At 39.3% G+C, this 13982-nt stretch overlaps 2 protein-coding genes across 3 annotated transcripts in view; one reads left to right on the top strand and one right to left on the bottom strand.

Annotated features, from left to right (window-relative positions):
* Positions 1 to 885: 885 nt before the first annotated feature.
* Positions 886 to 1204, bottom strand: LOC138376397 (small ribosomal subunit protein eS28-like). The gene has a single exon (XM_069460675.1). The coding sequence runs from the start codon at positions 1185 to 1187 to the stop codon at positions 978 to 980; it is 210 nt and encodes a 69-aa protein (XP_069316776.1). The 5' UTR covers positions 1188 to 1204; the 3' UTR covers positions 886 to 977.
* Positions 1205 to 2095: 891 nt separating this feature from the next.
* NT5C2 (5'-nucleotidase, cytosolic II) overlaps positions 2096 to 13982 on the top strand; it is an 83341-nt gene continuing 71454 nt past the window's right edge. For both annotated transcript variants that reach the window (XM_069460131.1, XM_069460130.1), the window contains exon 1: positions 2096 to 2125. The gene's annotated coding sequence lies outside the window, so the exon portion shown is untranslated. The remainder of the gene's footprint in view (positions 2126 to 13982) is intronic.

The following is a 13982-nucleotide window of genomic DNA, read 5'->3' as shown; positions in this document are numbered from 1 at the left end:
ACTTTGTTTCTACCTTTTTTTCAAGTTATTCCATCTCTCTGATTTTTTTTGGAACCAAGTTCTTGATTATAAAAATAACATAAACAATGTAGGAAATTAATGGAAAAGTATAAAGAAGAAAAGAAACCACCCCAAATCTTATCACTGAGAGAAAACCACTATTAACATACTCATTTGCATACTTCCTTCTAGTCTTTTGTGTATGTACACTTTTTTTGCAGAGGTGAGATCACATTCATATGTGTGTGTCTGTGTATTTGTTATTCACTCAGTACCATGGTCTTTAGACACAAATCCTGGCCTTTTTTCAAATGCACTTGGTTTAAAGGTTGTGTTACACCAACTTTCAATTCCTATTCCTTTTTTCCACATACCCTTAAAAATCTAGGAGGTGAGAGGCCCAAGGCCTATCCTCAGCTGACTTGAACTGAGGCTGGCTCAGAAACACAAGGTTGGGGGGTGGGGGGAGGGTGCGTAGAAGTGCTCCAGCAGAGCGCGTATTAAAAAGACCTGGAGGCTTTTGGTTGACTGCAAGTTCAGTATGAGGCAATAGTGTGGGTGCCAAGAATTTTATTACATGAATGCAAGGCACTAGGTCCTACAAGGAAGAAGCTATAGTCCTGCTTTGCTCTGATGGTACCACAAACATTTGGTTCAGGCTTGGGAGACATATTCTAAAGGATTCACAATCAGATCCACCAGTTGTATGAGGAGAAGGATGAAGACCCTCACTCAAAACCAGGGCAAAGGAGAAACAATGGAAAGAATGGGAGATATTGATCTGGAATAAGAGAAGACCTTAGGCAGATGTGACAGAAGTCAGGTATCTGAAAAGTCAGAGTTCTAAGAGAGGTTATATCTGTTTGGTTTTTTTTTTTTTTTTAACATACAACACAAACGCTTTATTTAACAATCGCAGATCACCCCCACTGGGCCAAGTGGTCTTGACCCTGACATCCAGGACCCAGCAGCCAAGGTCAGCGCAGCCTCCGAGCTTCTCGCTCTGACTCTAACAAGGTGAGCACGTCACCCTCGCGCACGGGGCCTTTCACGTTGCGGATGATGGAGCGGCTCGTGTCGTCCATAAATTCCACGCGCACCTGCGTGCACTGTCCCTGTGAGCCGGTCCTGCCCAGCACCTTGGTGACCCTGGACAACTTTATGGGCTGCACGCGGCTGGTGTCCATAATGGCGGCGCTGCGGCTGTCGGGCGGAGAGCCTGTTTGTTTTTTGAAGCTCCAAGGGGTAGAACCTGGGTCTTGATAGTGGAAGTTCAGACACAATTTCTAACTGGTCAGAGCTGCCGGTACCAAGGAATGCAGTGCTCTGGAAATACTGGGCTGTCGGTCCTTGAGTCGTCTTCCTGCCATGGCAAGTTGGTGGTGGTCCGGTATCAATTTAACAGCTAACATTTACTGGGTACCTACTGTGTGCCAGGACTGTCCTGAGGCCTTACCTATGTTATCTTATTTCATACTGTCAGCATCTTTTGATGTAGGTGCTCTTGTTTCCTGTCCCTATCTTATAGATGAGGGAACTGGGCACAGGTCAGATACCTTGCCCAAGGGCACACAATTTGTAAGAGGCGGAACTGGGATTCCAACCATTCTAACAAAATTCTAAGCTGATGCTTTTAGTCACCAAGGGGATTCAGGCGTGCTGTTAGAGGGGTCTGGACCAGAGGAGTCTTGAGGTCCATTTGACTAGAAGATTCTGTGACTGGGGAAAAGGATACCCTCTTCCCCTAAGGGAAAGCTTCATAGAGCGTAGGCCAAGAGGCAGTGGAGAGGGTAGCCCAGGGGCCTGCTGAGGGGCGCAGGCAGGATGCCAAGGGATAGAAAGCGAAAGGAGATGGAAGGGTTGTCAATGTGTGTCACCCCACAGCTCGGCAACAACCGCTGTTCTGTCGTTTAAAGATCCCTAGACCCGCGTGAGACACACACTCGGTGCGGTCTGGAAATGTTGCAGTCGCCAGGTTCTGCGGCGGAGCTGGGGGACGGAACAGCGCGCCGGTCCCTGGCCAGCGGGAGCTGGGGGCGGCGCCCGGGCGGCGGGGGCGGGGAGGGCGCGCGCTCGGGCGGCTGCGGCAGTTGCGTGCTGCGATTGTTGGCGTGCGGCGGGGTCGGTGAGTGCGGCGGGACCCGCGGGCGGGCGAGGAAGGAGTGGGCGGGCGAGCGAGCCAGGAGCGAGAGAGGGTGCGTGGCCGAGCGCGCGACCCCCGGGCAGAAGCTGCTGCCTCCAGCCGGGCCTCCAGCCGAGGTGCCCCTCAGACCCCTCTCCTTAGGCCGAACCCCTCCCGCGCGTTCGCGGATGCCGCACGCCCCCCACCCGGTGCGGCCCCCGCCCCACCCAGCCCCTTCCTCAGCGCCGCGGCGACGTCCCCGGCTCACGTCACGCTCGTGCCATTGTTCCCGGGCCGTAGGCTCGCTGGGACCCCGCCTGGCCCTCGGAGCGCGGCCCTTCCCCGCCTCAGAGCCCACCTCGCCGTGTCCTCTCCGTTCCCCCTTCTCTCAAGTTGGTGGTGGCCCTTTACTCCGTTCTGCTTTTTTTTTTCCGACTGATCCCGGGCTGTCCCTAGCCGCCCCCGAAGCCATCCTTTCGTCCCCTAATGGCCTCCCCGTCCCCTGCTCTCTCGCGGTCCCCAAGGAATTGGCGGGCCTCTGTGGTAGGGTGCGAGGTTGGCAGCGTTTCAGCGAGACGGCGAGAAACTGCCAGCTTGATAGCCCACACGCCTGTTTGGTGTGCGGCACTTCCTGGAAAGGTCACGTCGAATTGCAAGCCGCCACACAAAACATGCGTTATTTCCAGACAGCTCCCACTCAGGGGGGCAGCCGTTTTGGTGGCGGCCTCTTCCCTTCCTTTTCCTGGGGCCCCCCGAAACCTGTGAGAGCGAGATGCAGATCTAAGGCCTGAACCGAGTTGTGAGAATAACGTTTTGGGGGATTTGACTCTGGCAGGCCACAGCTTTTAAAAGCAGTAGTTAGAAGTTGGTGTCCGATTTATTGTTTTCCAAAGCTTTCGGCTTTAGGGCCGTTACGTTTGAGGGTTGTGCTGTGAAGTACGGTGCTCCGAAATGGCTAGTCACCGTCCTAGGGGGGCTGTGTGTGCGCGCGCGCGTGCTCGCTCCCGGGTGCCGGCAGGTTCTTCCTGGCTGAGCTGTACTTGTTTGAGCTGAAGATGTTCTGCAGGGTTCCATTCAGTTCTAAGATCTGATGCCGTTGTATGAAAATTTACAATCAGCTACAAGTTTCCTGAAGTTTGTGATTGTAGGAAGATTTATATAGATGGTATTTACTCTTAGCACCTGCGAGCCTTAGCGAGAAGACATCAGGTCTTCCTCAAGAAACCCAAATTACAATGGAATGTTAAGTGGAGAGGCGTTCATGAATCTGTCTCTAGGCTATTTCTACTGTTTTATGGGAAAAGAAAGGCATACAGAAAACACGTTTATTTTTAAAGTCTTTTTATTGGTTAACTCTCTTGCTAAAAAGCTTAATTCAACAAAATAGTTTAAAAAAATATAAAACACCACAACTTTATCATGTTTTTTGTGACTATGCTCTATTAAAATTCTTATATAAAGGCGTTTTTATCTAGTTACAATTCCTATGTACGTATTACTTTGAATTTTGCACTTACCCACATTTTTGGGATGACTATGTATCTAGAGAATCCACCTACTCTTCATTCGTAGATGCTCTTTAACATGCCTTTATTTAAGCCCGGTAGTCAACAATGCCTGGTACACAGGCTCTCAGTCATTTTTTGTTGAATGAATGTTGTAAATATTTTGAGCTTTTTAGATGACATCTACTAACACAAAATGGTAAGTATCACAAGGGGTGTGTTAAGTGACATGTGAGCAATAAAGGCAGTCATACTTTCAGCCAGGGGACAACATTGCATATGTCTAAGGGCCTGGATTTTGTAGTCTTGGTTTGAGACTTGGCTTGCCACTTACCATTATGCAACCTTGGAGAACTTAATTAACTTTAGAGCCTCATTCAGTTTCTCTAACTGTGAAAAGGGAAAAATAGAGCAAATTTCACAGGGTTGTATGGATTAAATAGAGTCATTTCATTGAAGCAGTATTAGCACACATTAAGTTCTCTATAAATGTTAGATATTTTTTGGCCCAGAGTGGAGAGATATTACTGTAGCTTGATGGAATCAGAAAAAACGTAGAGAAAGTGACACTTGAGAGTAGGGAGAAGATGCTAACATCTTCCTATGGAGGGTATGTTGAATAGATTGCTGTCACTCAAACCAAGGGTTTGGTAAACCAGTAGTATGAGATAAAGCTGGAAAGAGAAATTCTGGTAAGTTGTTTACAGGATATGCTGCATGGATTCCTTGTAGTTAGAGTAGTATGAATGAAGTAAAATAACCCCCTTTTTTACAAGTAGTTGGTGTTTTTTGTTTGGTTTGGTTTTTTTAGGTTCAGACCTTGAAAAAGTTAATTGCTTTAAGGAAGTCGGTAGCAAATTGTTACGGAGTGCTAAGGTCCTTGCTAATTGACCCAGTGAGTCTTAACATGACATTTTACTGATTGAAATTTGATTGCATTCTATGATTGGTTGTCAGTGTTTGCAATGGCTATTCGTAGAAAACAACTTTAGTAGCAAACCAATAAAAATACCAAAATTGCCAGCAGGATAATAAAACTGCTCCCTTTTTAGGCTAAATACGGGATCAGAAAGATTAAATTGGTTTCAACAATGATGAGCCATTTGTTCTTAACCTTTTGTGTGTCTCTCTTGGTTGGGAAGCATTATCAATAGTGTGAGGTGAGGGTGGGCATGGCAGCTCATGCCTATAATCACTGCAGTTTGGGAGATCAAGGCAGGAGGATTGCTTGAGCCCAGGAGTTTGAGGTTACAGTGAGCTATGATTAGGCCATTGCACTCCAGCCTGGGCAACAGAAGGAGACACCATCTTAAAAAAAAAAAAAAAGTGAGGTGAAAGAGGCTGCATCCTGCATGGCATGGCAGTCATGATCTTCTTGCAAAGAGAAGACTGAAATCTGTACCTGAGACTTAATGGCTTTAAAAAAAAATCAGTAAGCTTGTTGGGTATTAGAGTGTGTTTTCAATACAATTGTCCGCGTAATATTTTTAAAAACTTACTGGTTTAACGGAGTTTCTTTAATGTTTTAATTTAAATTTGTCTTAAAATACTGTGAAATATTTCAAACATACCAAAAATAATACCATTTAATATATCTAATACACACCTTTATCAAATCTTTATAGTTAAGACTGTCATTTATTTATTACCATTTTCTAATTGTGTGGTCTCTCTTTATAAACATTACAGATAAAATTGAGGCTGGTATGAATCCCTGCTGATCCTATTCCCCTGTCTTCCCCTTCCCTTCTCCCCTCTCTCTGTCATCAGTTGGGTAACTATCATTCCCATTATATTTTTATACTTTTATTAACATTTATGTATCCACAAAATTACATACTTTTGCTTAAGATACATGTGATTCTGTAACATGCTTTTTTATTCAGTATTGCTTTTGATATATATCCATGTTGATATATCTTTAGTTTATTCATTTATTGCTATATTCCATTATATGAATAAACCACAGGTTTTTTTTTTTTTTTTTTTTTTGAGACAGAGTCTCGCTCTGTTGCCCGGGCTAGAGTGAGTGCCGTGGCGTCAGGCTAGCTCACAGCAACCTCAAACTCCTGAGCTCAAGGGATCCTCCTGTCTCAGCCTCCCGAGTAGCTGGGACTACAGGCATGTGCCACCATGCCCGGCTAATTTTTTCTATATATATTTTTAGTTGGCCAGATAATTTCTTTCTATTTTTAGTAGAGACAGGGTCTCGCTCTTGCTCAGGCTGGTCTCGAACTCCTGAGCTCCAGCGATCCGCCTGCCTCGGCCTCCCAGAGTGCTAGGATTACAGGCGTGAGCCACCGCGCCCGGCCCTAACCACAGGTTTTTTTAATGGATATTTAGGTGTTTCTGACTTTTTTGCTATTATTAACAGTGCTATAATAAACATTCTTGGTTGTGTCGCCTTGTTTACATGTGTGAGAGAATTTTAAGCCTAGAGAATTCTTAGGTTGTAGGGTATGAGCATCTTCAATCTTCTAGATAATGCCAGATTACTTTCCAAAATAATAAATACAAAGTACCCATCTGCAGGTTATGGGAGCTTCCATTTTGCCATATCCTTACAAACATTTGATATTATCAGACTTTAAAATTTTTGCCCATGTGATGGGTTTTGATTTGCTTTTTCCTGATTATTAGTCAAGTTGTGCCTCTTCACATCCATTATTGTTCATTTAGGTTGCCTTTTCTGTAAATTGCCTAGTTATATGCTTCATTTTTCTGTTGGCTTCTTTGCTTTTCCATCATTGGTTTGTAGCTCTCTTTACCTATACTTTATACTAATTCTTCCTCAGTTATGGTGTTGCAAATATCTCCTCAATGTGCCAGTGTACACGGTGACAACATTTATTTTTTCTGCTTAGTTTATCTTTAATATGGTATTCAGTTAGAATTTGTGTTACATGTTCTTTTTCTACCATTGTGTTTGTCATAAAATTATTCTCTGTAAATTCATAAGGACAGGACAAGTTTTTGTTATGCTTTAACTTTGGGCCAGAATATTCTAGAATATGAAATCTTAGAATTATTTGTTTAAGTGTATATATTTACACTACAGATTTCTGCCATTCTGCACTGTTTTGTCTAATTTGCCAGGTGAGTATTACATGTATTTGACTATTTATCCTTGAGAAACATTTGCTAACTTTTTTTAACCAGTCGTGTTAGAATCTCAATCTAGTTTGTGTGTGTCTCTATCTAGTTTGTTTTAGAGCTGCTAAGTAAGCCAGCTAGAATAATGTGTAGGTTGAAATAACACAAACATTCTGTATTAAAACTATAATAACTTTAAATTACACCTTTAAGAATTTGACTGGGATCATGCAGTATAAATAAGACCAAGCTGTAACCTGGAAAGTAAGCATTGGAATCTTCATAAATATGAAGTTAGTAAATGCCATTTTTCTAGTCTTGAATTGCTGGTTTACTTTTGAAGTAGGTTTGATGAAATAATTCTTGAAATATTTCTATCTAGATCTAAGAGCTTTCAGGAAAAAGAAACATATAGATAGTAGATTAGATTTAGGATGCTTTAATTGACATGAAAAAATGTGTGAAATTGTTAGCTTCTGGCACGTAGCGGGCACTCTGAAGTTTTGACTCCAAGTAGAAACCTATTATACATTCCTCCAGGCATGAAGTATAATACTATGTTGTACAGAAGCTTCAAGTATTAAAACACTGTGGGTTTTAACATTATAAACAATTTATTAAGCACTTTCTATATCAGTCACTGTTCTTAGCACCTTATACCTATTAATGCATTGAATCCTTGTTCTAACTCTGCCCATTTTGGAGTGGAAGAAACTGAAGTGATTATATAATTAGTCACAGAGCTAGTTGTGTTGGAGCCAGGCTTTGAACCCCCGGCATGTGGCTCCAGGATCTTCTGCACTCTTAACCACAAGTATAATTCTATGTCTTCAGCCAAATTATTTAACTTCTTTGTCCTTTTTCCTTCTTTGTAAAATGAGGATAATAACCTCATTAGCATAGTGATGAATAGAGAAATAAAGATAAAAAATAGAAATTAAAAACTGAGAAAAAATAAAAACAAAACAAAAAAGTGAGGATAATACTACTTAACTCATAGGGTTGTTGTGAAAATATGTACTGTAGTGCTTGGAATCATACATGAAAAATAGCACTCAATGAATGTTAGCCATTATTAATGTTAGCATTATTAAGGCATTGAACTCACGAATATCTCTGAATTTTTACTAAGTGGACTAAACCTTACATGTTACTTTATATACAAAAAGGTAGAAATACTGTGGTGATTATTTCTGCCTTTCTGATTTTTTATCTTTTTATTATTTTGTAAGCCGAAAGATAAGAGCTAAAAGTTGGGTGGTGAGCAGGAGCTCGTTGGTAGGAGAATGAGTTCTTTTTGAAATAAAGCAGAACTTTTTATTTTATTTTATTTTTTATCTAGGGTTCATTATTAAAGGTGCAAAGTATTAGATAATGCCTGAATGTAAAAATTGTGCAGCTTTGTTTATACCTTATGCTTTTAAAGACCTCAGTTAATTATAGCAATGTTTTGAAGACATAGCCAGCCCAATCTTTTAAAATGTTTTCTTTACATGCTCTCTTGTTCCTTTGTGTCAGTAATCATTGAAGGTCTAGTATTATTCAAAACATTCAGGTAGGCCAGCGTGCGGTGGCTCACGCTTGTAATCCTAGCACTCTGGGAGGCCGAGGCAGGTGGATCGCTGGAGCTCAGGAGTTCCAGACCAGCCTGAGCAAAAGCAAGACCCCGTCTCTACTAAAAAAATAGAAAGAAATTATCTGGCCAACTAAAAATATATATAGAAAAAATTAGCCGGGCATGGTGGTGCATGCTTGTAGTCCCAGCTACTCTGGAGGGTGAGGCAGGAGGATTGCTGGAGCCCAGGAGTTTGAGGTTGCTGTGAGCTAGGCTAACACCATGGCACTCTAGCCTGGGCAACAGAGTTAGACTCTATCTCAAACAAACAAACAAAAAAAACCAATCATTCAGTTAGAAGCAACCTTAATGAGCTGATGTAGAACAAATATATAGTGTTCTGTATGATATTGCAGAGTAGTAGCAATAGAATATTTATGAGAACATAACAAAATTCAGGTCTTTTTGTATATTTTCAACACTTTAGGAACAGATGACATAAATTTGTATTTTCTAGATACAATTTCAGACAACAGATAAGAGCATGTTGTTGCTTGAAGAAGAAAAACAAATTGTCAAGGCAACAGGTACTGCCTTTTTTACTTGGGAAGATCTTTTCTCAACTTTGTTATTTTCCATCAGAGAACAAGGAACCATTTGTTCCCAGGCCTGATGTTGAAATGTTAGCAAAATATTATTACATTAATCAAGCCAAGAATCTTATGCATTTGTGAATCAAGAGTAGGATTTCACAAAGATTCATTTAGAGCATTAAAAGGAACTTGTGCAATATTCTTGCATTTCCAGGCTTACGCAGAACTTAGCTTCTGAAAAGCAAAGAGCTCCATGTGTAGAGGTTTAGTGGTTCATTTGTTTCTGTCAGTATGTATCAAGTCTGTTGTGCAAGATTCTGGGGATACAGCAGCAAGTAGAACAGTCTTTGCCCTCATGGAACTTAACATTTTAGAGAGGGACTGACAGGATGCAAACTGTCAAATATATCTGAAAGTGTAAGGGCAAAGAAAAGTAAAGCAGGTTAAGAGGATTGAGTGATAAGTGATATGTGTGGGTAGGTAAGTGCAGGTTTTTAGCTGCAATTTGGTACCAGCTGCATCTCTTTGGTGTGCAAACTATGAGAGTTAGCCTTTGACAGGAATTGGGGCAAATGATACGAAGAACTGTGAGTGAAAATAATGAAGTGAAAAATGAACAAAATGTTCATCATGAACTATTTAAAAGATGAAAGGTCATGAAACATTTAATGCAATTTAAACACAGTTTTAAGGAGTCTTTTCTGAAAAATTGGCATTCCTCCATCTTAAACTATTTTATATATATATTTCCTTCCATGTATTACTTTTATGATGAGAAGGAGTAAAGGTTACAAAAATACTTTAAAAGCTATAGTTTATTTCACAGTACCGTTCTTTGAGTTATAGGTGACACTATTAACTATATGAGAATTTCATTTTTCAGCAGTATTGGTAGATGGCTTAAAGTAAACTTGCATCTGACCTCCCTTGTTTTTAAGGGAATGTATTTGTAAGTTCGTTGATTTGTGGATGTGTTACGGAGGGGACCTTTAACCACAAAAAATGGTAAAACCAACTGGCTAAGCATTATACTTTCTTGGGTTTACTTGCTCATCTGTAAAGATTAGGGTTATCAAGGGCTATATGTTAATATAAAATGTGACTACTTAGCACAATACAAGGCATACAAACAGGGGATATAGCTTTAGCTTTTCTTTTTCCATAAAATAAACTAATATATGTAATATGCAATGAAAGTTGTTATATTTATGACGACCAAAATAAATTTCAGGCTGGTGAGAAAATTTGAAATTATTCAAGATTATCCTTTCCATTTACATCTCAGAACAGTGTTCTTAGAATGAATGGTTTCTTATAAAACTTATAAATTCCAAAGTTTTATGTTTTAAATAGAAAATAAAAAAATTCCAGTGAAGTAATATAACACTGATTGTTCATACTGTTGTTGCCCTATTTATACTGACATACTTATTCCGTTGGAAAATAAGTATTTGATTCAAATTGCCATGTGTTAAACACTGCCTGATATACCTGTGCTACATATTGTTAAAGTGCCCCTAGCTTCTTTTCAAGAAATTTACTGATATGACTTGAAACGGACATTTAAAATGGCTTTGTAAAAGAGCCTTTGCCAAGGTGTAACTCTGGCAGCATGGCATTTTGTCTTAATGCAGAACTATCATGAAAATAAATTCTGACTGCTGTTTACATACTTTTATCCATTTGGGCACGAATATTATTGTAGTATACCATAATTCTTGGAGTTTTCTGAACATTATGTTATGGGTTACAAAGGACAGAATTTCTTTTGATTGTAGTTTTAAAATAGTGGTCTTAGTACATGTGACCATCAGCATTTTATTGGCACACTATTTAGAAGGAAAGACTATTCACTGTAGATTGCTAACCAGGCTTACTGCCTACAGTTTCAGTTACTCTTTGCTTCCTGTTTTCAGCAGTTGCCTAGAGCTGTTGGAGCAGCTGGTTTCCTTTCTTTGGGGGAGGGTGATGGTAGTGGTGACAGGAACTGTGTATGTTTTGCCTATGAAATATTTTTATAGCATGAAACCACAGTATTTTAAATATTTGAGAGTTCATTTGTTATTCTTCAGGTGCAATAACTTTGCCTGCTGGATATTTTATATTGAAACAAAGAATTAACTGAGTAACTAACTATACCACTACTTATGAAAGGAATCAAATTTTGAGCTTTTTATTCAGTATTAGTTGCTGCTGTACCTTACTGAAAAACTGTTGTTATGCCTGACACTGTAAACAGTTGATAAATGAAATGTTTACCTATTTGTTAGAACTTTTTTTTTTTTCGGCCAGATGATGAAGAATCATATATTTTTTTTATTTCATCTTATTGTTATGGGGGATACAGAATTGTAGGTTACATACATTGCCCATGTACCGCCTTTCCCCCCAAGTCAGAGCTCCAGGCGTGTCCGTTCCCCAGGTAGTGCGCGTTGCACCCATCATGTAGGTATATGTCCCTCCTCCCCACCCCCCCTTCCCGAGTCAGCACCTTCAAGTGTTACCATTCCCCAAACGGTGTGCAATGCACTCATTGTGTAGGCATACCCCCATCCCCTCCCCCACCCCCCACCTCAGTCTGATATCCGATTGGTGTCATTCCTAGATGTGTATTTAGGTGATGAAGAATCATCATTTTTAACTTTATTGTCACTATGAAAGATCGTTAAGGATTAGATAGACTGATTTGGTGAAGTTCTGTGGATAGAGTTCGAAAGTCTGTCATAGTAATGCTCAAATATGTTAGATAAGACCATAGGAAAACTGTTCCATGATGAATTATTGAAGATGATTTAAGAAAACCTCACCCTTTTTTACCTTCATGTAACTATAGACTTCATGGAATATTTTGTACCATATTAGTGATATTATGGTTATTTAACCAATTATGTTTACAATTGTAGTTGAATAAAGTTTTATGATCTTTGTTGAGACAGTAACTTGAACTTTTAAAATAAAATGTATTTAGTTACATGAGTGACCTAAGAAAGTACGTTGAATTTTTTTCCTACACATAATTTGGAGAAAATAATAAAAAATAAAAATATATAGGAAAAATCTTTTAGTTTAATACTACCTCTAATTTGTAAAGAAATAGAAAGGTATGTCTTACTTTTTAAAAACAGTTTTATTGAGGTATAATTGATTTACAATAACTTGCACATAGAGTATATAATAAGTTTTGACATGTATATACCCATGAAATCATCCTCATATTCAAGGTAATAGACTTATCACCCGTCCTCCCAAAAGTTTCCTTGGGCTCGTTTGCAACATCTCCTCTCCCAGTCTCACTCCCCCATCCCAGGTAACCACTGATCTGCTTTCTGTCATTACAGATTATAGTGAATTTTCTAGGATTTCATATAAATGGAATCATATAGTATGCACACATATTTTTGTCTTTTCACTCATTGTAATTATTTTTGAGTTTTCTCACGTTTTGTGTATAGTTCATTCCTTTTTAAGAGCATAATAGTATTCCATTGTACCAATATACTCTAATTGTTTATCCATTCACCTGTTGATGGACATTTGAGTTGTTTGCAGTTTATGGCCATTTCAAAGCTGCCACGAACATTCGTGTATCCTTTAATTGGATAATTACTTAGGAGCAGAAAGGCTGGGGACACATGGTAGATGTGTTTAACTTTTAAGGAAATGTCAAATGTTTTCCAAAGTGTTTGTGCCATTTTTATATTCTCACCAGCAGTGTACCAGAATTCTGCTTGCTCTGCATTCTCAACATTTGACTTTGTCTTTTCTTTTCTTTTTTTTTTTTTTTTTTTTTTTTTGAGACAGAGTCTCGCACTGTCACCCCAGCTAGAGTACAGTGGAGTCATCATAGCTCACTGCAATCTCAAACTCTTGGGCTCAAGAGATCCTTCTGCCTCAGCCTCCCAAGTAGCTGGGACTATGGGCATGTGCCACTATACCTGGCCAACTTTTTCTATTTTTTGTAAAGACAGGATCTCTTGCTCAGGCTAGTCTTAAATTCCTGGCCTCAAGCAATCCTCCCACCTTGGCCTCCCAGAGTGCTAGGTTTATAGGCATGAACCATAGCAGCCTGGGCCTCACATTGTCTTTTTAATTTTAGTAGGTATGTAGTGGTATCTCATTGTATTTGTAATTTGACAAGTGATGTTGAGCATCATTTTGTGTGCTTATTTGCCGTTTGTATATCTTCTTTGGTGAAGTTTCTGTGCACATCTTTTGCCTATATTATAATTGGATCATTTGCCTTAAATTGGATTGTCTTATTTTGAGAGCTCTTTATATATTCTGGATGTAAGTCCTTTTATCAGATAAGTGATTTGCAAATATTTTCCCAAAAACTGTAGCTTGTTTTTTTCTTTACAGTAGAAGAGAGAAAACATTTTAATGGAAACACAATATGTAAATACAATTTAGATTTTTTAATTCTCTGCTAGCCATGAAGAAAGACCGATAACAAGTATATAAACAAGAATACAGAGACAATATTTAAACCTCCTAAGGGAATAAAACATTTTAAATATTTTACATCACTCATAGGCCTGTAAACTGTAATATGTAAAACAGATTACCATGATTTGTAAATGCCAACCTTGTGGTAGGTTGTTTTATTGTTGGTTTGATTTTATAAATCACTCCCTTACTTTACTCGGTGAACAAATATTGTCTGCTCATAGAGGCCTTACATGGTTTTCCTATCTATAATATGACCACTGTCATTCTTTATTTCCTTGCCTTATTTATTTATCTTATACTGTATATCACTTATCACTACCTGACATGATATTATATATTTGGTTATTGTCTGACTCCTCCACTAAAACGTAAGCTCTGTAAGGCTGGGAATTTGTCTCTTGTTGTAGCTTGTCTTCATTTCCTTAACAGTGTTTTTGAAGAACAAAAGTTTTAAATTTGGATGAAATCTAATTTATCGACTTTTTTATTGATTGTGCTTTTGATATCAGATCTTGGAAATTTTGACTAACCCAAAGTTCACAAAGATTTTCTTCTCTGTGTTCTTCTAGAAGTTTTTAGTTTTAGATTTTACATTTAGGTCTATGATCCATTTTTAATTACATTTTGTGTATGGTAAGAGCTGTGGATTAATTGATTTTTCTACA

The sequence above is a fragment of the Eulemur rufifrons genome, chromosome 28 (genome assembly GCF_041146395.1).
Source record: "Eulemur rufifrons isolate Redbay chromosome 28, OSU_ERuf_1, whole genome shotgun sequence".
In the NCBI taxonomy this organism is placed as follows: Eukaryota; Metazoa; Chordata; class Mammalia; order Primates; family Lemuridae; genus Eulemur; species Eulemur rufifrons.
Note: the sequence above shows the minus strand (reverse complement) of the source record. Positions and strands in the feature narration are given on the sequence as shown.